The following is a 25567-nucleotide window of genomic DNA, read 5'->3' on the forward strand; positions in this document are numbered from 1 at the left end:
GAACATAGCAAGAAATATTATAGTTCGCTTTGATATTTAATTTATCTATACATTAGGTATTAAGCACTTGTTCCTGTTGAAATCCATTACCCAATACATTTAAGACACAAATCTATAGGGAAATGATAAAATCTTGATAACTTGTGCAAGGATAAATGTAAATATACCTTTTCCCAGTTACAAAAAGAGAAGAAGTTCCATTTCCTGCCTTAGAGCATATTTTTGTATAGAACTTACTGTAAATGCTTTCTCCCTTTGAGATATATATACATCTTTAAAAGGTAAATAACTTTTTGTCACATGAAAACCCAGGAATATCTTCAGGTCTTTCAAGACATTTCTGAAATACAAACATCAAGAAAGATAGCACCCCTCTCTCATTTCCTTGGGAATTTATCTTAAGAGTCTGGCTCCAAATTCCAACTACCTTATAGTTTTATTATTATTTTTGATAGAGGCAAGTAACAAAGACCCACCCCCACTACCAGGTGAATTTAATCTGAACTATGTGACAAATGGTACCAAGTCCTTTTACATGCGTGTAAGGGGTTGTATCTGCTTGGCTTTGGAAATGGATTAGATTTCATTCTATCCTTTACTCTTGTTCAACAAACACTATGTGTTAGGAAATGTGCAAGGAACATATTGTATTATAAGGAATGCTAAAATAAAGATTATATAAACTGGATTATAGTGTAGGAATTGAGTACTGTAATCCAATATACAGTCTTTATATTATATTAGAGTTTTTATATTACTTCCATGCTGTCCGTTTTCCCACCCTTGCTCCTCTGCTCCCTGTAATGTGGCTCCTCCATGCCCAGGAGATTTGCGGTGGCTCTATGTTTGCATAAAATCTTCAGAAGAGAGTTGGGAAGAACCCTAAGGGGAATATAACAATTTGTATTAGTGCCCATATGTCTGTCTTTTAATGGAACAGCCTTAAGACTCTGAATAAAATGATGCACAACTCAAGTCTTATTTCCTAGATGTTAAAAACATACTTCCTTGGTAGCAGATGTGGCTCATTTCTCCTAAAAAACAAAACAAAACAGCACCACCACAAAAATTAACATTCTTGGGAAGCAGACTTGGCCCAGTGGTTAGGGCGTCGGTCTACCACATGGGAGGTCCGCGGTTCAAACCCCAGGCCTCCTTGACTCGTGTGGAGCTGGCCCATGCGCAGTGCTGATGCGCGCAAGGAGTGCCCTGCCATGCAGGGGTGTCCCGGCATAGGGGAGCCCCACGTGCATGGAGTGCACCTGGTAAGGAGAGGCGCCCAGCGCAAAAGAAAGTGCAGCCTGCCCAGGAATGGCGCCGCACACACAAAGAGCTGACACAACAATATGACGCAACAGAAAGAAACACAGATTCCCGTGCTGCTGACAACAACAGAAGCGGACAAAGAACACAATAGACGCAGAAAACAGACAACTGGGGGGGGGAGGGGAGAGAAATAAATAAAAATAAATCTTTAAAAAAAAATTAACATTGTTACTTTAGGTACTGCTATCCCTGACCACATTTTATATCATGTCCTTTTCATCTACAGGCTATAATGACCAGGGCACTACCGTTATTCCTGTATCTTTATTATAATGTGATTGCTTTAATTTATGCCCTGCTTATTTCCCATGCCTTTCTAAACTCAGTGCCTAATGCCATGCCTGTCCCATGCTGACAATAAATTTTCCATTGAACGGAACTATAAGACATGTTCTGAATTTTATTAAGACAGTTACTTCCCCCCCCCACTCTTAGAAACCTTATAGTACTAAATAGAAAATATGAGGAATGGAGAACTCAGGGCAAGGATCCAATGTCATTCTCTTTAAATAGGAAGGACGATCAGGGAGCACGGCCCTTTCTTGAAACACGACCAGACAGTTCTGCCCCCAGGAGCTTTAACTGACAGCCAACCTTCTTTGAGATAAGTGCTCATATCAACTTAAGCTAGTTCACATTCCCTTTAAAATTAATGTGGAATTGAATGAGTACTTTATCCACTTACCTACTTTATGAAGAGTGAGTCCTATTCTACTTAAATGAAGGCTGAAGAAACCACAAGTCATTAGCCAGGAAATACTTTTGATGAAAGACAAATTTCCTATTGAGTTATGTTTAAAACCAGGGGAGTTTTCTCTCACTTTCCTTTTTCACTCAGTTATTTTTCTCTTCTCTGATTGTGCCTTTGTATTATAAAAAGAAGAGTGCTCTGTTTCATTGTCACAAATGGGCCATGCATTTGTTCCAGTGTATGACCTCTGAAAAGGAGATGGTTATATTATCAAGGAATAGAAGGAAGCTAGGTAGGCTGAATGATTTGTTAAGAGAGAGAAAAGTTAAGCATTCAGAGGAGAGAAGGAGAGGTGCTTAGATGGCATAGGAAAAGTCATCTTTATTTTGCTACAACAGATGAATATTGTTTTAAAAAGTTCAGATAAAGACACACTTCATTACCAACAGATTAACATATTAATACATGCCTTTTTAAAAAAAAAGTCTTTAAATATTAACTCACTCATTGACCTCAAACTATTATCTACTAATCAGAACTATTCCATTCAATAAATAATATGATATGCAGTCATTCGTTTTATACTTAGCTGAGGGCCTAGAATAGAGCAAGACTCTCCATAAAGTCTAGTTGTAATACATAGAACTAATCACCATTATTATTAATTACTATACAATAGTGAGGGAATTACTAGAATCTGGTAATTATTTCATATTCTAGAAATACCAGACAAATGCATTTGCTAAAAATTCTTTTATTTGAATTTTATTTATATGGTTTGAGTTAAAGGGTTTTTGTATTCAGGGAAGGGATTGTTTGTTTGTAAAAAAAAAAAAAAAAAAAAGAGATTGCTTGAGGAGTCAGAATCTGATGTAGAGAAACTTTAAGATGGCCAAGGAAACATAAGTAGAACACTGGCATCACTGAAAGCCTGGAGGAAGACTCTGAGGTCTGGACAAGAAAGGAAGGGAAAAAAAAGTTTACCCTGCCTGAATCAAAGAGGCAAAGGAAAAAAGAAGGGAGAAGGAGGTCATACTAGTGAAATAAACTTGGTGCTGGGCCTTGAAGCTGAACTTGAAAAGTTAACATTTTCTACTTCCGATCGTAAATAATTAAGGAAAAACTACAGTCCAGCTCAGGGAACGTAGCAGCTGTGACCCAGGATATATAGACAATCAAATATTGATCACCCCTTCTACCCTCAGAGCCTTTCTTGTTTCTCTGAGTAAGGTTCTCTGGTTTGAATGTGGCATGCTGTTTTTCAATAAGAAGAGGTCTTTTTTTGTTTTAATGTTGAGTACAAAATGACTATACCAGCTCAACTACACAGAAATAAAGGTTTGCTCTGATAGCCAAACTTATACCTCTAAGTAGTGCTGACCATTTGTTTATCAATCAACCTACTCTGTGTGCTTTGGTAGAATTATTCAGTTGGATGATAGCAATATCTACACATTCTCATTTTTAAATCAGTTAGACAACTATGCACAAATGGAAAAATAATTTTTTATAACTAAAATATTCACAGAAATGGTTAATAAAAATGAAAACTTTTCAAAATATGTTCATTTAATATTGGGCTAACTTTAGTTTGATGTATCTATATATACATACATACACAGTGTGTATATAGTGTTTTTTCTTTGTAATGAATAGTAAGGGATGGGTTCCCCTACCTCCCACATCTAGAAAAAAGTCTAAACCTATTTATATACAAATCTAATGCTCACCACTTGGCCAAAGCTTACTATGGATCTCTTGGGCAAGGCTGTCTCTAACTCATAAAGTACCTTTGGGCAAATTAGAAAAAGTTTCCCACTCCAGGAAGACTCCCTTGTGCTATGACAATCTCCTCAACTGAGGTAAATATGCTTGTGGGCTCTACTCTATGGCACCTGGGCAAGACTGGTCAATTACAATATACCAATGTGCTTTTCCTTTTAGATAAGCTCAAAAGAATTGTTAGAATACTCTAATTACTTTTCTTCTGGCAAGGATAAAAGGGGAAAATCCTAAGGAACAAACTATTTTCTGTAGAATTGATAACCATTGCTTTTGTTATAATTAACTTTATTAAAATAAATTGGGAATTAAACTACTATAACTTGGCTGTTATCAACAAATATCCATCTACATTATGTATTTATCCATTTGTGCAAGAGCTGGAGAATAGGTTCATACAATGTAGACAAGAAAGAATTGGATTATTTTGGTTGGAGAGAAAAGAATATTTGCCTTGACTATCCTGCCAGAGGAAACTGCCAGATGTTTTCCATCTTCTCTGAGTGCATAACAAAAGGACACTGGCTTAAGCTTCATAGATAATTTGGCTCTGAAAAGAATTTCCTAGCAAAGAGAACACTAAACTAGTTTTAATGAAACACTTTTTAAGGTAGACTGTACCTTAAAAAAAGATGAAGGATTTTATTTGCTCATATATTAAAATACCATTTTTCCTTTCCTTTGGAAATATAGGGTTAATTGTAGATAATGTCAACATTTTTTACTGCAAAAAGAAAAATCACTAAAGGCATAAAGAATAAGCCTCACAGCTACAGAGACCCACAGGTTCTATGATCATGGCAGATGGAGTTCAGTGCCATGTCAGTCGGCCCTACTTCGGAGTTTGTGTTTCTCTGTGATGGAGCTGGACTCAGATGTGATCTTTGTCCACAAGCCTCTCCTGTTACTTTTACCCGGAACTGTAGTTGGTGTTGGGGTTTAATATATACCCAGGGGACCTGAATCTCTGGTCTGACCATGTGATAGCCAGGCCCTGAGCCTCAACAGACTTGCAACTCCTATACTCTGGTTTATTGGACTTAACCCACTCAGCTAACATGGAGGTGAAGAAGGTCAATCACCACACCAGGGAGCCAAGAGTGCCTACAACTGAAAGCAGGAGAATTGCATCCATCATCCATGTGGAATCTAAGCCCCCTCTTGATATAGATGTGGAGTGGACACAACCATTCCAAGGTCCACAGGATGGAGGAATAGAGTATGGATTAGAGTGGACTTACTGATATTCTATTCATGAACTACTGTGATTAGTAATCGAAGAAAATGTGGCATTGGTATGGAGAAAGTGGCCATGGTGGCTGCTGGGGGTAGGGAATGAGAGGAAGAGATGAGATGTGGGGTCGTTTTTGAGATTTGGAGTTGTCCTGGGTGGTGCTGCAGGGACAGTTACTGGACATTGTATGTCCTCCCATGGCCCACTGGGTGGACTGTGGGAGAGTGTGGGCTATGGTGTGGACCAATGACCATGAGGTGCAGCGGTGCTCAGAGCTGTATTCACCAAATGCAATGAATGTCTCATGATGATGGAGGAGATTGTTGTTATAGGTGGAGGAGTATATGGGTGGGGCGTGGGGGGTATATGGGAACCTCATATTTTTTTAATGTAATATTAAAAAAATAAATAAAGACAAAAAAACAAACAAAAAACGTAAAAGCCTCACAATCTACTCTTTGAGAGAAGTAATTTTTGCATGGGAAAATATACCTGTTCACCTAGAATAGTCAGTGGTGGAGAAAATGTATCTGGAGGAAAAGTCAACAGAATAGGTAGTTTCAAATACCAAACTTTTGCCATCACAGTCCTGTAACACAAAACTCCATTACATAGAAATAGTTGACTAGAAAAGAAAAAAAGAGAGGACATATACATATATGCATACATACCTACATATATGAATTATTTGAGTAAAGAAATCTGCAACCTAACTCTTACCCTTTGAGTACTATAAGCAAGGGCACTGGACTAGAAGGCAGACAACTGGAGACCTAACTGGAGACCTAACTATATGACCTCAGAAAATTCATATAGCCTCCCTGATCCTCAGTTTTCTCATCTATAAAATGATCACACTAGTTATTAAATTTCCTGCCCATCCTAGATTTTTTGCAATAATTCCTTACTTTATATTCTAAACACTTTGGAGTTCTCAAACTATTGTGTACATTAAAATTCCCTGGAAACTTGTTAAAAATGGAGATTTCACTCCTAGAGATTCTGGGACCCTCCTCAGATATTCTGACTCAGCAGGTAGAGTCCAAAGAATCTTTTTTCACAAATTCTCCAAGTGATGGCATTGCAAGACAACCAAGAAATGTATTTAAGAAACACTTGACTAAAACATAATTCCTGGAGAATAAGGATATGTGTTATTAGACTTTGCATATTGAGTAACTAGCAGGTTGCCTGGTAAGGAGGAAGTGCCCCAAATGGTATGATTTGATGAACTATTTTTCATTGAAAGATTAATTTATATTTATGATATCAGCTAATCTTTAACATTACCTGACTCTCAGATAGGAAGAAGGATCTTTCCAACAGAGGGAAAATAAGATATATACAGGTTCCTCAGTAGCTACAAATTGATGTAGAATTGCTTTGTAATATTAGCAAATTTTAAAAAAAATTCTCATGCCTTCTCTTCAACATAGCTCTCCTCCAATCCTCAATGTAAAAAAATATATATATATGCTTTTTTGCTAAGTGACATAATAACAGGGATGCTCTTTTTATTCTGAAAAGGACTAAATTTTTATTACAGTGCTAGAAAATCAAGCTGTCACTTCAACCAAAGGCAGCTGTCTCTTGCACCACCTCAGCCAAATGTCACCCCTCCTCTCAGGGGTTTGATTCTGCTTCCGGATCTGGGGGAGTATGCCTCGTTGCACAGCTTGTAACATCAGTCTCTGTGACGCTGACTCCCAGATTCCTTCTCATTTCACCTCATGTATATTAATACAGAGATTAGTTTCACTTTTTTGTTGAATAGCTAATCACTTGGCAGCCAAATCCAACTGTGGTGTTTCAGGTCAAATTAGCAGAAAAGGACAGTGACTTTAAACTGGAAAATATAATGCTGAGTGAAAACTGCACCCAGAACAGGACTTCAGACTTGCCACCCAGACATGAAAGATTTATTTTCAATTACAAATCCAAGCATAATGGGAGGGCACCCTGGGGGAGATTCAGATCACTGGTTCTTCTAAATTGACCTTCTAGTTGTTTCAATATTTCCTTGGCTATTGAACAGCATCCCATGACCCTCTGAGTTGAAGATCCATATTAGCTACTGTAGGAATTGCAGGGCTAGGAAAACTTTTGAAAAATTCCTCTAACTGAAGGCCAAGTTACATGAATAATTTCTTTCTTGGTGGGCTTTTACTGTTTAATACAGCAATCAATTTAGATCTTTGGGCAATAATTCCAGTGGCTTGAGGAGGCCAATATCACTACATTACTAAGGTTTGAGTACAACCCAAAAGCAAAAAAATTACTCCAATTTTCAATATTAGATGGATTAATTGTTAACAGCTAATTAAATCCTGTCATATATCCCTTTGGCATTAGTAGGAAAGATTACCTGAGGCTAGCCGCTGGTGCTGGTACCCTGTTCCCTGGAATTAGTAGTTTGCCTAAGGATATTTCAGATTCCTGATCTACTGCCTTTATGTACACTTAGCAGCTGCACTGAAATCCATACCATATGGCTCTAATATAGAGTTCACAAGCTTGTGTTTTCAGAATAGCTAACTGAAGCCTCATAGAAAAAAAAAGTTTAATAACATTGTTATTTAAAATTTAGAGGAGTCAGAAGTTTGAATGATAAAACTTAACAAAGATCTAATTATTGGGAAGAAGTTAAATGCAAGTTTCTTTATATTACAGTTTTTAATATTTCTGGATGGGAGTGGTGAAGTGATAGAATCAGAGCCGAGTTCTCTCTCATTTGGAATAACTCAAGTATTTTCATGACTTTTGAGATTAAAAGAGAATATTTGTGATTATTATAGCAATTGGGCCCTTCCTTAAATAGAAAATGTATATTCAAAAGAATTACAAAGGAAATGCTAAATGTATTAGTTACTAGTGTATATTAATATTCACTTCTCCCTTTGGTTGTATTTTGACAAGCAAGTAAAAAGTCAAATTCAGGGGCATATCTTTACAACAGTGGAATCAGTCCTGAATTTTTTTATATGACACCAAAAACAACAAAAGAAACAATAGAGAAATGCAACTCATCTAAAATAAAAGCTTTTGTGCATCAATGGATATTATCAAGAAAGTAATATTGTTTGGTGCAAAAGGAATTATGGTTTCAGACTGAATTTTAAATCATTTTAACTAGGCTCAAACACATCTTCGTTAATCAAAATAGGAACCATTATAGTCAACACATTTTTTTCCAATGAGAAATAAGCTTGTTTATTCTTGTAGAATAAAAATCCATGCTTCAGGATTTGATAAACTCTTAGAAAGCATTTTCTGCATCCTGCTGGTTGTGGAAGTGTTTTCCCTGCAAAAAGTTGTTGAGATGTTTGAAGAAGTGGTAGTCAGTTGGCGAGAGGTTAGGTGAAAATGGCGGATGAGGCAAAACTTTGTAGTCCAATTCATTCAACTTTTGAAGCATTGGTTGTGCGTTGTGTGGTCAGGCATTATCCTGGAGAAGAATTGGGCCCTTCCTGTTGACCAATGCCAGCTGCAGGTATTGAAGTTTTTGGTGCATCTCATGATTTGCTGAGCGTACTTCTCAGATATAATGGTTTTGCAGGGACTCAGAAAGCTGTAGTAGATCAGACCAGCAGCAGACCACGAAACAGGCACCATGACCTTTTTCAGGTGCAAGTTTGACTTTGGAAGGTGCTTTGGAGCGTCTTCTTGGTCCAACCACTGAACTGGTTGTTGCTGGTTGTCTTATGAGATCTACTTTTGTCACACATCACAATCCGATCAAGAAATGGTTTGTTATTCTTGCATAGAATAAGAGAAGACAATGCTTCAAAATGATGAATTTTTGGACTTTCAATTACCTCATGAGGCACCCACTTATTGAGCTTTTTCACCTTTCTAATTTGCTTCAAATGCTGAATGACTATAGAATGGTTCAACGTTGAGTTCTTTGGCAAATTCTTGTGTAGTTATAAGAGGATCAGCTTTAATGATTCCTCTCAATTGGTCGATGTCAACCTCTGATGTCTGGCCACTACTCATTTCAAGGCTCTTGTCTCCTTTGCAAAACTTCTTGAAACACCACTGCACTGTATGTTCGTTAGCAGTTCCTGGCCAAATGCGTTATTGAGGTTGTGAGTTGTCTTCGCTGCTTTACAACCCATTTTGAACTCAAATAAGAAAATTGTTCGAATTTGCTTTTTGTCTAACATCATTTCCATAGTCTAAAATAAGTATAAAATAAACAGCAAGTAATAAGTCATTAGCAAAAAAAAAACACATAAAGTGAGAAATTCACATTCAAATGAGGCATAACATAACCACATTTATTTAAGAATTTATTCCAATATCAAATGGCAAATTTCAACAATGAAAAACTGCAATTACTTTTGCACCAACCTAATGGAAAATGAGAGAAATAAGTTGAAAACGATTTATCAGATAAAAGCTTAATATCCAGAATACATAAATAATTCTTAAAACACAACAAAAAGACATCCAACCCAATTTAAAAAATGTGTGAATAACTTGAATAGATATTTTTCTAAAGAAGATATACAAATACAAATGGCAAATAAGTGTATAAAAAGATGCTCAATATCATTATCCATTAGGGGAGTGCAAATCAAAACCATGCAACTCCATATCACACCCACAAGAATGCCTATTATTTCAAAAATGGAAAATAGAAAGTGTTAAAGAGGATACATAAAATTTGAAACCCTGGTGCATTGTTGGTGGGAATGTAAAATGTTGCAGCCACTGTTGAAAGCAATATGGCAGTTCCCCAAAAGTTAAATATAGAATTACCTTACGACGCAGCAACTCCACCTTTGTATATATACCCTAAGACAGTGAAAACAGGGTCTCAAAATGATACTTGTATATCAGTGTTTATAACAGCATTATTCACAGTGGCCAACACAACCAATGTGTCCATCAACAAATGAATGCATCAACGAAATGTGGTACATACACACAATGGAATATTATTTGACTCTAAGAAGGAATGAAGTTCTGAGATATGGTGCACCACGGAAGAAACTAGGCAATATTATGCTCGGTGATTAAATAAGCAAGACACTTAGGGACAAATATTCTGTGATGTAGCTTATAAGAAATGTCCAGAAATAATAAATACACAGAGACAGAAAGTAGATTAGAAGTTACCAGGGGATGGGAAAAGGAGGCACATATATTTGGTGCATATGGAAAGCTTGTAAATTTTTTTTTAATGTTAAAAAAATGTCTAGTTCATTTAGCTAGATGCTCCATCAGGCAAGAAAGCAGAGGGATAACGTTTTACTAGGAAGCTCATTCATTTGTTATTTATTTATTTAGTTATTTATTTATCCATTTTTTCACTTATGGGATATTTTTCAATATGATTAAGTATTAGAGACACACAGATGTCTTCTGTTTATTCTTGGAGATAGACCAATGCACCAATGACAAGACGTTTTAATACATATCATCATTATTGCATATCATATAATATGCTATTATATAATAATAGAATAAATTATGAAATGAATATTTGTTTCAGGTAAGAATCATCAACATATGCTAAAGTTATACAGTGAATGTGTATTGAGAAATGACATAATTACAAGGTTTCAACATATCTACTTTGTACTTTTAACTGCAAAGGGAAAACTAGTAACTTTATAACAGAGAAACCTGGCAATTACCACCTTAACCAAGTGGTCATGGGGCAAACCAAAATCATGTACCTCCTGTTATGATGTATTGAAAAGAACACAGCATCACTTCTATTATATTCCTGCCAAAAATCCATTACCTGACTATATATTTATGAGGAAATATCAGACAAACTCTAACAGAGGGACAGTCCCCCAAATTACTGACCTGAACTGTTCAAAGAATGTCAAGGTCATGAAAAACAAAAAATAAACTGACGAATTGTCCCAAATTAAGGAGATTAGATAGAAAACTAAATGCAGCATGTGATCCCAGCTTTGAATGGTAGATATATGATAGATGGATGGATAGATAGAAAGATAACAAAATTTTAATATGTGGGGAGGAATCTGAGATTCTTTGTACTGATTTTGAAATGTATCCATACCACTGAATGTATTCAAAAAATCGTAAAGTCATTAAATCAGTAAAATCAGTTTTTAATAGAGAAGAATATCATAAAAATAGCACTTAATGAACACCAGATTTGACTAATCAGCCATTAGGGTGGCATTTATCTTCTCAAAAGATTTTGTGATGTTAAACATAAAACAGATAAAATAGTATGGTTTAATCAATAATCATATGCAATCAACTAAATTGTTTTGTTACCTTTATTCATTACCCAAATCTTATCTCTATCATTTCCTTTTTATTATTTGTGTCTTTCTCAAGGGTCAGCCGCTGTGAGATTAAAGAATATAACAACTCTCCTTTCTACTCAGGTTCTAGCTGTATGTATGCAGTTGATTGCTTCTGCCTGTTTAATAATGGCCAGAAAGTCTCTTATATAACATATATTTTTTTGCTAAATTATTCTTTCTTTCTCCTATAGCTTAAACTATGTTACTAATGTGTTAGCAGTTTTCCAAACCATTCTAAAATAATGAGTGCTCAGCAAATCAATGGCTTATACTTAATCATCACCACAGTATTTTGGCTCACAAAGCTGTTGTCATTATAATACAACCCAATTAAAATGAGTTGAATTTCAAAGAATTATGCACAACGAATACAAACGTGTCTTTACTCTTAGTAGAATTCCTTAAATTTGTTTGTGTTATAACAAATATGTTTCAAACTAATGAAAATGTGAAGGGCAACATATATATTTTGAAATGTCTTGCCAAATACTGTCTATAATTTCGTTTTAAAGTCTTTATGGTAAGTTTAACTCTGTTGTCTACACAGACAACTTTTAACTTTTTTGTATTTATTAAGAAATGTATTTCCTGTTAATGCTTTTGATACTTATATATTTTTCCAAGCAAATGGAGAATAGTTTACTGGTTTTAAAAAATGAAATTGATTTTTATTTAGTTGAGGTTTTAGTTTGCCACAAGACTGCCAATAAAAAGTACTAGAAATGGGTTGGCTTTTATGAAGGGAATTTATTTGGGGTAAAAGCTTACAGTCCTGAAGCTATGAAATGTCCAAATAGAGGTACTTTCAGAGGTGCTTTCTCACCAAAGTCAGCTACTGTTGATCCTCTTGTCTGGCCATGTGGTAAAGCAAAATGGCTGCCAATCCCTGCCGAGGTCTTTGCCTTCCCCTTCAGAATCTACTTCCTCTTGGAGTTCAGCTGTGGCAACCAGGCATAGGGCTTGTCTCTTTCTGGGCCTCCTCTATTAGTCTCTGCCTGCTTTCTTCCTGAGTTCGGCTGCAAACTATCAAGCATATGGCTCATCTCTTCCTAGACCTTGCTCCTTGAACCTCTTGAGGCTTCTGTTGTCCTGTAGTCCTCTCTCTTACGGGGCAGGATCAATATAACATGGCAGGTTCCTTTATCTGTACCTGTCTCCACTTATATAAGACCCAGCAAGAGGGCAGAGACTCAACCTGAGTTACAATTCACTGATGTAGTCCAATTGAAAGGGTCTCACACCAACAGGAATGGATTAGTTCAAAACATAATCTTTCTCTTTTGGGGATTCTGAAAATTAAAGTTTTCACAGCTGATCAAGCCAAAATATTTCCAAACAAACATTAAGGCCTATTTTGTGTCAAAACATTTTTACTCCCAGTAATGATAACTCTATAGGGTAGGTACTATTATTAATATTGTCTATTGACTAATTGTCAATATCTTCTGAGACTAAAAGGGACTACTTGCTCATTCAGTAATTGCTTACACACTCAAGTTGTCTAACTAAGTTAGTAGGACAGAGTCTTTTCATACCATTAAATACTGGAAGAATATCTAATACCTCTCTGTGGTGGATTGGAACGCTATGTACCTGAGAAACACATTTTCTTAAATGTTCTGGTTTGCCACTGAGCTGCCAATGCAATATACCAGAAATGTGTTGTCTTTTGTGATGGGAATTTTATTAGGGGAAAATCTTACAGTTTTAAGGCCATGGAATGTCCTGTTCAAGGCACTGTCAGAGATGCTTTCTCACCAAGGTTGGCAACTGGTGATCGTGGTGTTCTGCCACATGTCAAGGCAAGATGGCAGCCAATCTCTGCAGAGTCCTTGCCTTCCCCTCCAGGCTTACTGTCTCCCAGCGGTCAGTTGTGGGTGATCAGGCATATGGCTTGTCTCTTTCGGTGTCTCCACTCTCAACCTCAGCTGCTCTACTTTCTTCCTGAGCTCAGCTGTGAACCATCAGTATCTCATCTCCTTGAGCCTCTCAGGGCTTCTCTGCTTTTGTGCAGCTGTGAGCTAATCTGGAGTTCTCTTTTTCACATGACAGAATCAAAATGGCAGAAATCCCATTCTCTGTGTATCTTTTTGATTTCTCAGTTTATTTCTCCAGCAAGAGATGGGAGACCCAATCTGTCTCACACCTAATTAAGGTAGTCCAGTCAAAGGGCCCAAAAGTGATCTAATTTACTATCACTTAACTGAATCTAATCAAAAGGCCCCAACTACACTGAGTTTGCAAGTGCAGGAATGGGTTAGCTTAAACACATAATTTTCTGGGGTCTACAAAAGATAAACTAGAATATTGATATTAATCCATTCCTCTGTGTGACCCCATTGTAAGTAGGACCGTTTAATGAGATCATTTCAGTTAAGTTCTCAATCAGAATGGGTCTTAAGTCTATTACTGGAATATTTTAAAAGAAGAATGAAATTCAGACAGAAAGAGAGGAAGCCATGGGAACCAAGAAGCTAAAGATCAACAGAACCTCGAAGAGATGAGAGAGACCAGGAGAGGCTGCCACGTGTACTGCTATGTGACAGAAGAGCCCAGGACCAAGAATCACTGGTAGCCAAACCCAGAACACTGCAGTCTTCGGGAGAAAGTACTACCTTGATGATGCCTTGATGTGGACATTTTCCTGGCCTCAAAACCATAAGCCATTAAATTCCCATTGTTGACGTGATCCCTTTGCATGATATTTACTTGAGCAGCCTAGAAAACTAAAATAGTCTCAAACTTTACATTGTTGGCCCAGTATTCTGAGCTAGGCATGCTGGCCCATGTCCTTTTCTTCTCTCAGGCAGGTCCCTACCCAGGGCTGTCATTTTTTCTTCCTTTAAAGTTACTGCCTGAATTCCACATCTTCAAGCTCTTTTCCCACAGGATTGGCTGCTGAGAGAGTTGTCACCCAAGCTCCCAATTCACTGCTACTATCAAACAGAGGTACATAGATCCCTTTGTTTAGAAGGCTTAATTTTTGATCTCCTTGTAGTAACAGAAAATTATCACATATTACTTTCTTCCTTCCTTCAACAAACATGTATAGAATGGCCATTTTAGGTCAGTTACAGTGGAATACTCAGTCCAAAGAAGACAAAAATTTTAAAATTATAAGCAATAATATTACAGAATACACATGCAGGTTACTATGGGAACACATAAGAGAGACAGCAATAAACATTAGAGAGTGAAAAATTTTATGGTCGTTCTTGTCCCTAAATTATAGCTCCTGAAAAACCTTTCTTACGCGGTAGCCATTGTCGCTCATTTGATGTCAAGCTTTGAAGTTAACTATGATTTAAATAACTAGACATGTCCCTTAATGACCAGAACAATTAGAAATGAAACATGTGATTCCTTTTCTCTCAACATCCCTGTTAAAAAGGAGATGGCTTTTCTGTTATTCAGAAAGCACAGGCATTTTGTCAGGTTTGATATCTAGTTTGTTGGCCAGATTCAAAAAAATGCAAAATAGCCTAAATAGGGGCGTGTTGGCTAGGCTTTTCCTGACATCCAAACCCAGAAGTGTGAGTATTTGCAGGCTTGTGTTGGAATGCGGAATGATGGGGAGGCATGGTTATGGGAGCTGGGGCTGGAGGTTACTCTTTCCCTAGGATCTTGGGCCATTCTTGAAATGGATGGGTGTGCATGATTCAGAGCTAAAGTAATCGAGGCCTGTTTTCTCGCCATTGTTATCTTTAGTCAGAAGAAATCTGATAAAATACATATTTTAATCTTATTGAGGGATGTCACAATATGTTAAAATTGTGAGATGGTTAAGTTCATGTGTCTTCTTGTTTCTGTTATGGTGTCCAGCTGTTTGGTCAAGCAAGCACTGGCTTGGTTGTTACTGTGAGGGAATTTTGTGGATTTAAATTATTTGTCAGTTGATTGCATCTATGAGCAATCTATAATCAACTAAGGAGATTGTCTTCAGCAATGAGAGAAGTCTCATCCAATCAATCAAAGTACTTAAAGGGAGAACTGATGACTTCAGCTGATAAAAAGAATTTCTGTCTCTACTTGAGCCAGCTGAACTTTTCTGGGGAATTCATTGAATCCTTCAATCCTTGCAAGCTGGAGTTCCCTACTTGCAGCCTACTCTACAGAATCTGGATTTGCCAATCCTCGCAGTCCTGTGAGCCAGTTCCTATAATAAACACCTTATTTTTTGCGAAGGAAGAAGTGACTGAATTTGGCAACTGAGAAGATAAGGAGAGTTAGCACATGAGATTTCCACTTGGCTTTTCGCTGGGAGGATTTGGGGTTTTAATCCCACAGTTTTAAATCCTTTTATGTTTAAGATGCAAAATCCTTAATAAACTACTTTTCTGATCCCTATTCCCAAGTCCCTAGAAGGATGCCTAACTATCATTCAGTCTCACGTCTGCAAGGCTGGCTCTTTAAAGCTCAGTATGGTCTCTATTTTGAAGTACTTATCAATACGACTCAAAGAGCCAGCCACAGTCATCTGTATCCAGGCAACAGCATTGATAAACATTGCAAATTTCTTTCCTTCCTCTTTGTAGCCTGCACTAAATAATGTGGACTCGAAAAAAAAAAAAAATTCCTATTAAATGTTTCCAGAAACTAAACAAAAGCATAGACATTCACATTTTTCCCTGCAAAGGCAGCACTGACATCTTGAATTTCTGACATCCTAGATGTCACCTCAAATGTAAACAGTCTGCATATTCCATGGTCCCAGGTTCCTTCTTGAGTGATTTAGATTTTTTTTTTTCTAAGAAGCACTCTGCTTTCCTTTGGTTTTACATTCTAAAGATGTTGTGTGTAACGTTGTCTTGTAAAAGACCAGAATATAGATTTGGCCAACCAATGAGCTGCAGGGTGTTGCTAGACAATATAACTCAGCTCCTTACCTACTGTTTAAGGTCTGCCTATCAGAGAGCTATCTGAGAGAGGTGTGTTCAAGCAAATACCTTGGTTACAGCAATTATGTATTTTTTTTCACCTTGCCCAATTTATTTTAGGCCTAACTAAATTTTTTTTTCCCATTCCAAGGGCCTAATGGTCCATGTTCAGTTGCCTGGCTTCTCTCTTAACTCCTGAAAGTAATCCTACTTACTAGAAGGTAAACATCAAATCGAGGCTAAGCCTGCTCAATAAATTTAATCAGATCAGTAGAATTATTAGTTCCATGTGGGCATAACAACAATTGGTGATTTTTTTTTTTTTTGCAGAATTGGTTTTAAGGTAAGAAAATGATATCAAGCTAGTTCTATTTGAATTGATAGTTGACTGACAATTGTAGTAGATACAAGGATCAGTGAAATAGTAATGAATTTTGAAAGTTAGCCCTAATTTAAAAGTAGCAATATTTTAAAGTTTTATATTCTTGAGTCGAGTAAATTAGTTAAAAAATGTTCTGAAAAAGTTTGCTGCTTCTTCCCCCCAAAAGGAAAAGAGTTTGTTTTTATTATTGTCATTATTGTTCCATCACACAAAATAATAATGTGTCAGTGTGTTAGGGCATCAATTAGTCAACCACTTTAGGAGATAATAATGAAGGCCAGAAAAGACCAGGTAAGTTAGTGATTATCTGTTAAGAATGATTTCAGTGACATTAAAGGAAAAAACCTTCCTCCCCAGAAATAATCATGAAGGTAAGCAGTACTTACAGGTCTCTGCAAAATTGAGTTCCCCTATGACTGGACTATAGTTGTGCAGTTCAATGGTAAAAGTTCCAGGTGAAGTGTTGAAATGATTCTACTGTTAAGGACAGAACAGCTAAGTCAATTAAAAAAGAGCTTTAAATTAATTTCGTTGGATAGCAAGGTAAAAAGAATGTTGCCAATGCACATTACCTGGACAATTAGCAAACTGTGTCTCTTGTAAGGCAGCAATTTATTTAACTTTCCTCATCTTGTGCCCTTAGCTGAGCTGTGGGATACTGTTTTAATATAGTATCAGGAATCAAAGAAGTAATTCAAGCATGAGGGATCACTTTATCAGGTCTAAAGAGATGTGATTTGATTTGCTAGCTTGGCCTTAATAAAAACAGCACTATCAATTATTTTCTCCTAATATTAAACTCAGAGTGACTCATTGAGTTCATGCAAATGATTGATGTGTGTCTCGCTTTCTCTCATATATAGATATTTAAGCATATATGCATATATACTTTGTTTATATTTATACATTTTTATAAAATATATATATTTTTTGTATACATATATATATTTATAGCATACACATGAAATAAGAGTAAAGAGTGAGGAAACTTAGAATAAAGGCTTAAAATGGACCTTGACAGAGTAATCTAGGGCATTCCAAGTCTAGGACACAATGACTTTTACATGATGATTTACTCCATTTTCCATGCTATAGTTTAACAGTACAATTCTGGAATTGAATTGATTTTGTTTAAAACTTTTTTGTGAAGATGCTACAGGATTTTTTAGGAGAAAGATAAGTTGTTCTTCAGAGAACTGATGTGTTCTTATTGTATTGTTGTATAAATATAAATTTTTGGCCTATATGCCAGAGTAGATTAAATGATGCTACTAAAAGTAGAAATATAGAGGTGATGCTATTTGGTTAATGTAAAGATAATTGTCTTATTACTACAGTTTGCTACATGCTACACATTGATTTATTACTATTCTATCAAATGGTAAGTCAATTTTATATGTAACTAGAAATTCATAACTTTAAAGATTCAATATTATTTCAAAATGAATTAAATACAAATCCTGGGTTTTTCACTGAGTGGCATAAGCTATATTCAGAAATCTAATATCTATATGGATATATTTGTGACATAGAATTATAGATAGGACAATATCTAGAATCTTTTCTCTTTCTCTCATTCAAAGCCTCTCCCTCCTTTCTCTTTCTCTCTCTCATTCATATATACCCATACCTCCTCTATCCTTCAACTTTTCCTTCTATCTAATGTATAGTAATCCTTCCATAATATTGCTTTTAGGATTCATACCATCAGTCTGTCTTTGTAGATCAAAACATTTTTAACAGGATCCTTTAGGAATTTAAACCGAAGGTATAACCTTTATACCAAAATTCACTCAGTAGCAAGAAGAGGTAAAAGAATTACCTGCTATGTTTCTGTTATATATTTTCAGAAATATTAAATTATCTTATTTACATGAATATTGAATATTTGAAAATGCTTCTAGTAAGAGATATCACAAAAATTTCCTTAAATATTTTATGCAGACTTTATAAAAGGTAGTGAGTGTGACCAGAGAGATATGTTTATTTGAACCTATTTTTAAAAATTTAAACTCAATCTCAAGGATGATTTAGTATTTCTATTATTGTAAACACAAACACACACATACACAAATAAAGTTGCATTTTATGTGCAAATAAAAAGATTGTATTTTTATTTCTTAGAATTTTTTGAAAAGAAAGACTAAATATATTTGTTTCTTCATGTTTCCAAATTATTCAGAAGGATTTATGTCTTCATCTATTGCTCCCTAAAATTATCCTAAAAAATTTCTTGTCCACTGATTCATCTAGATTATAGATTTATTTACTCAATTGATAGATACTGTTATCACAGTCTGGCATTCACAAATGCAAAGGACTTCCTTACTTATTTTATAAAATACAGAGGTATATTTTAAATTAAATAAATAATTTTTATTACAGACATTGAATAATGTTTATTTTCTATAATGGCTGTGCAAAAAGAGAATAATCTAAATTTTTAAAAAAATAAGTTCTGCTAATTTCTTAAGATTGAAAATTATATCCCTGGGTTTAATTAATCAGTTCACATGATTAATATATTTATAATATTTTCTATATGATATATGAATTATATATAAAACATATCTATATATTTTTAAATATTTTTTACATAATATATGAATAATCCATAAAATGTAATAGTTTATGAAATATTTTTCCATTGATACCGAATGCAGAAATTTGTCAGAGGGTAGATTTTTATTTTACAAGTTATAATTAACACATTGCAAAAGCTCTGGTAAGTAAAATGAATGTACATGTTTAAAATATTTCTAAAAATATCTTTGACTCTTTCCTCTACAACTTCCACCTCCTCTTTCAATTGCTTTTGCCACTCTGCCATTCAGATCTTTGTTAGTTTTCCCCTACCTCTATTCTCTCCATTACTCAACATATGTTTCTCTTCACTGTCAGGTTCAGTCTAAGGCAGTTTCAACCATTCTAGAAATGATATGAGCCTGAACGTTTCAAAAACCTTCAATCATTCTGCACTATATTTGGACTAATCTCCTTAGCTTAGCATTTAAGGAATTCCATAATGTGGTTTCAAACCATCTCCAGGATAGCAATTTTCTTAATCATGTATTATCATCAGTAAAGCTCTGTGTATCCACATACATGCAAAGTTTTGCTTGCAATTTTATACCCTGCTCCAGCTCTACATACTCATGAACTGCCATGTGCTATACATAGCTTAAATTCTAGCCATATTAGGTCATGAGCAAAACCTGGGGACTGACACAGTGCTTTATGCAAAATGCACATGGTCTCATGTGCCCCATGATAATAGCAAAATGCCTCCACCAATGGCCTTGACCTCTAGAATGTCTTGCTCTAGATCTTTTAAAATGTTTTAATTTTCTTTATCTGCCCCTGTTACCTGTTACCCGAATATTTTTTGAAGCATTTGGGAAAGATAAACATCATTTTTAAAGATCAAAGTGACTACTCTTTTTCTTAAAGTAAATTATTTTATTCTGGTTAGAAATAGTTTTTATTTTTATTTATTTATTTTTTAATTTTTTTATTTTTTATTGACTTTGTAATAATATTACATTAAAAATATATATGTGAGGTCCCATTCAACCCCACCCCCCCACCCCCCCCTCCCCCCCCCCAACAACACTCGTTCCCATCATCATGACACATCCATTGGATTTGGTAAGTACATCTTTGGGCACCTCTGCACCTCATATACATTGGTTCACATCATGGCCCATACTCTCCTCTATTCCATCATGTAGGCCCTGTGAGGATTTACAATGTCCGGTGATTACCTCTGAAGCACCATCCAGGGCAGCTCCATGTCCCGAAGATGCCTCCACCTCTCATCTCTTCCTGCCTTTCCCCATACCCTTTGTCCATTATGTCCACTTTTCCCAATCCAATGCCACCTCTTCTATGTGGACACTGGATTGGTTGTGTCCATTGCACCTTTATGTCAAGAGGAGGCTCAGATTCCACCTGGATGCTGGATGCTAGAAATAGTTTTTAATAAAGAACTTGGACTGTACTCACCTTGATTAACCCAGGCTTCAGTTGTATTTAAATTCGATGTCAGTTTGATTCATGTCAACTCAAAAGAGTTGTTCTGTGATGATTGTTTATTTATATTTTACAGGTTTTTTAAGTACAGGGGATCAGGCTGCAAAAGGAAACTATGGACTCCTTGATCTCATACAGGCTTTAAGATGGACTAGTGAGAACATTGGATTCTTCGGTGGTGACCCCTTAAGAATCACTGTTTTTGGATCTGGCGCTGGGGGTTCATGTGTCAATCTGCTGACTTTATCCCATTATTCTGAAGGTAACCGTTGGAGCAATTCAACCAAAGGTATTATGCAGGTTGCAAATTTTGACAATTTTGGTGTCTGCATGCCACCACCATCAGTAGTGTGTGATGCTCTGTATATATTTCTGTTAAAACTGAGGATTAGGTTAAATGCAATAACTGTTTAAAATTATGTCTTTCAGCTTTTCTATGCATGTTTAAATTTTTGTCAGTTTTTTTTTTTCTTTTGTATCTTGTGGTGCTTGGTAAGGATACCCATGCAAGACAACTTCAGCATAGCTAGCATTATAGTTACTTTTCTTTCCTCCAAAGGGTGATTCTTGGGTAAATCGGACAAAGACGGTCACTGTTCTGTCACCTCTGTTTATTGAGTGATCAAAATCAAAGATAAGTTTCTTTTAATTCAGGAATTGTATTTACTCTATCATCAAGACTATACACATTTAAACCCCTTTATTAGTATGAAGATAATAAAGCAGTTGTAAGCTAAGTTTAAAAATGTGATTTTTCACTTTTTGTATGAGTAGAAAATAGATGTTTAATTATTTTGCATGCATGATCCAAAATTGTCAAAGCATCAAGGTCACTAGCAGAGCTTTTATTTAAAAAGGAAAATACATTTGATTTTCAGTTTTTTCTATTCTCAACTCCAAGTGTTATTTTTTCCCCCGTAAACTTGGTGAAACTGCAATGGAGCACTGAGGCTGATTAAATTCATGAAATATTTTTTTCTGTCTCCATTTTCTAGCCTTGACATCTTTTTTTCCCAAAGTGCCTACCCAAGATTCATCTTGTCTTGTCATTCTTTATGGATTCCCTTTTTAACATGAGCTTTTATCATCCATTCTAAATGCATTATTAATTTGAAATAACTTCAAGATCAGAAGAGTTTAGTTGAAGAAATCTGCAAAAGCAAATACTTTCTCTCCATCATTTACACATATAGAGAGGAAGATAGCTTACATGTATCAATGTAGATCATCTGGCATTTTCCCCTTTTTTATTGTCATTTTATATCTCTTAAGATAGTATATACTGGCATGTGTAATTCACGAAGCATCTTAATTTATAAGACTGAGTCTTATGAAATGAGTACCAAATATAAAACATTTGTTTTTGGTTTCCAAGATAAATTAACATGGAATTTCAAAAGAACAGACAGTCATTAAATAAGAATTTGGAGAATTATATATTGTTATAGATAATTTTCAACAGAGTTTATATAACATTTCATTTATATTAGTTGGATTGTGATTCAAGATGCCAAAATGGCACATATGAGAGCACCTCCAATTTCACAGAGGTTTTGGTCTATAATGAAATGGCTTGTTTTTAAATAACAAACTGCTTTTTAAAATTAAACAGGTTATATAGTTCTAGCCTTAGGACTGTGCTAATAACAATATTTAGCTAGGGTAACATAAGATAACCTGTACACACTCTCAGGATCATTTGATTTCAAATTTTATTTCATCCTATTTTTTCTATAATTGTTTCTATACGTGAAGCAATAATGAGCATCAAAGCCAGTTTCAGCTGATATTAAACTAGCATTGACAAAGAGTTGAATCATTGGCTAACACTGCTGTTCTTCAACTGACGGTGCAGTAAACAGTGGTGAATGGCTGTGTAAACAGTTAAAAATATAATATGCCATCACACTGTTCAGTGAAATCTGTCCATGTCTTGCCAGAGACATGGACATAGAGTTGGTCTAGTCCTAAGCCTCTCTCTACAGAGGTGCCTGGTTTGACCAGGACATGCTCAGGAGATGTCTGGGACTCATTATGCTAATTCAATATTTCCAATGCAAACAGACTTGAAAGCCTTTATGCTCCGCACAAAGAGCTAAACAAAGCTCAGCCCAGGATCTACTGTGAATCAGCCACACCTTGCATACACACAACAAGCACTCTCACTAATGACAAAATATATGGTTTCTCCATGTACCATCCAGATGGCATATTTTAGGCTACATTTATCATAATGTCTATTTTCCCCTACATTTTTTTGGTGTATTTACTTAAGCCATTAAACCCCTGAAATGGGAAGGTATATTATAGAAATCATCTTCTTTATTTTAGTTGTAAGGTTTTCAATTAGTGAAACATTACTCTGAGCAAATGTTGACAAGTAAACATATCAAATATTTATATATATGTTTAAATTATTTGTATTTGTATCATTTATTCTAACATACTTTGCTTGAGCAAATTAAAATTATGTTCATAAAGAATGGAAAACCAAAACAAAGGTGAATTTGTATTATTCGGCTTCTGGTATATTTTAAGAATTATCCAGGAGCATGTTACAGATATTTTGATTAAATATATATTTGCAGACAAATATAATACTTTGCTTCTCATTCAGACATTGTGTTAGCACCTTTGTGAAAAGAATTCTTATGTGTACAAAGGAATAACTGAACATGTTTAAATAACTGAACTACAAAACTATATTTGGAAATTCATTTTAAAATGAAAATTGGTAAATTATATTTTTGAAAACAATGTTTTTTTCAGAAAATAATCAGTAGTTAAAGTGAATTTATAAGTTTGCATGGCATGGAGCTCTTATAAAACTGCACATGGAGCCAGGATTTACAATTCCTAAGTGCAATTAAGTAAAGAGTAGTGTTTTCATTCTTTATGACAAAATATAGACATTCAACAGAGGAAAAATTTCAATCACATCCCTCCCCCCGCTAAATCATTCTGTTGCTTATTTTTCTTTAACCTAACGAAAGCACTTCAAATGTCATGTTTTCTGAAAGATGAAGATCTAGTGCACTAGGTCTAACATGAAGACCTGGAAAGAGTATGTGTAAAGTGCTATTCTGTTTTCTGTGCCTTCTGGGCCATCCTCAGGGCATTGTCAACAAATCCCAGCCCAAGTAGCTGTGGGAGCATTTAAAATTATCTGTGTAAATAAAATCTGGTTAAAACAGAGAGCTATTTTGAAGGAAGAAAGGTACAGCCAAATAGGAGGATATATCCCCAAAAGACAATATGGAGCCTGATGGAGAGTTCATGAAAAAGGGAGATACAGGTGTTTACATGCTGATTGAAGAAAATCTTTCCGGATTTTAATCACTAGTATTTATTCCTTCTCCTCCTCTACTTGATTACTGCCTCTTTGAGACACTGCAAACTTTAGACTTCTTGATCCCTGAGGCAGTTGCCACTCAAAGTACAAAACTTAGGTCCATCTCTCTGATTTATTATACCCTGGGGATGGTTTTGTGTACCTTCTCTTAAGCAAAAATATCTCTATTTCCCTGTTTCTTGAATTGTACTCTGGATATTTATATACATGTCTGAAATTATCATGTTTTTGTTTTACCACAGTATTATCTGAAGGTCATTTGAAAACTCTATTGTTTTTTCCATAGGACTTTTTCAACGAGCAATAGCTCAAAGTGGAACAGCTCTTTCCAGTTGGGCTGTTAGTTTCCAACCTGCAAAATATGCTAGAATCCTGGCCACAAAAGTTGGTTGCAATGTTTCAGATACAGTAGAGTTAGTGGAATGTCTACAGAAGAAGCCTTATAAAGAACTTGTTGACCAAGATATTCAACCTGCACGGTACCACATAGCCTTTGGACCTGTGATTGATGGTGATGTAATACCAGATGACCCTCAGATATTGATGGAGCAAGGAGAATTTCTCAACTATGATATCATGTTAGGAGTTAACCAAGGGGAAGGCTTAAAATTTGTTGAAAATATAGTAGATAGCGATGACGGTATATCAGCTAGTGATTTTGACTTTGCTGTTTCCAATTTTGTTGATAATTTATATGGCTATCCCGAAGGCAAAGATGTTTTGAGAGAAACCATTAAATTCATGTATACTGACTGGGCTGACCGTCATAACCCGGAAACCAGAAGGAAGACATTATTGGCTTTGTTTACGGACCATCAGTGGGTGGCACCAGCTGTGGCGACAGCAGATCTTCACTCAAACTTCGGTTCACCTACATACTTCTATGCTTTTTACCATCATTGCCAAACAGATCAGGTTCCAGCCTGGGCGGATGCAGCCCATGGAGATGAGGTTCCCTATGTGTTGGGAATCCCTATGATTGGCCCTACAGAATTATTTCCTTGCAATTTCTCCAAAAACGATGTGATGCTGAGTGCAGTGGTAATGACATACTGGACAAATTTTGCTAAAACTGGGTATGTACCTAAGGAATGAAGTTTGCTATAGTTTTAATAAAAATATCATTTTAAGCATTTGGCAACAATATTTATTCTGTGCCAAAATGATTAATTTAATAGAGTAATACCAGCAATATATTAAGTCTTTTTATTCAAAAGCAATTCTATATTGTGTTGGTTTAAGAAAAAAAAAACTCTATTAGTTCTTGCTTTTCAGAACTTTATTAAGAAAGGCTTATGATTTCTATTGCATTATTCAACATATAAATATTCTTCAGGCTTTTAAAAGACACTGGGTTTTTTAATTACATAGAACTAATTATTATTTTATAATCTTACCAATTCAATGTTACATAGCCTTTGATCCTCACAAATACTTTGTAAAGTAAGCAGGTCAGGTTGATGTTAAAACACAACCTGAGGGGTTGGGAGTGGATGTAGCTCAGTGGTTGAGTGCCTGCCTCCTATTTGCAAGGACCCGGGTTCAGTCCCCTGTACCTCCTTAAAAAAAAAATCTTGGAGATCTGATGACTT

At 35.6% G+C, this 25567-nt stretch overlaps 1 protein-coding gene across 21 annotated transcripts in view; it reads left to right on the plus strand.

The window, feature by feature from the left end:
• The window catches only part of NLGN1 (neuroligin 1), a 913900-nt gene that overhangs the window by 882114 nt on the left and 6219 nt on the right, over window positions 1-25567 (plus strand). For 17 of the 21 annotated variants that reach the window (XM_058295343.1, XM_058295351.1, XM_058295334.1 and 14 more), the window contains 2 exons: window positions 20700-20912; window positions 24262-25051. In XM_058295343.1, the coding sequence (XP_058151326.1) occupies window positions 20700-20912; window positions 24262-25051 (1003 nt within the window). The remainder of the gene's footprint in view (window positions 1-20699; window positions 20913-24261; window positions 25052-25567) is intronic. The other 4 variants (XM_058295354.2, XM_058295349.1, XM_058295336.2 and 1 more) reach the window with 1 other exon arrangement.

Source organism: Dasypus novemcinctus, chromosome 4 (assembly GCF_030445035.2).
Source record: "Dasypus novemcinctus isolate mDasNov1 chromosome 4, mDasNov1.1.hap2, whole genome shotgun sequence".
NCBI lineage: Eukaryota > Metazoa > Chordata > Mammalia > Cingulata > Dasypodidae > Dasypus > Dasypus novemcinctus.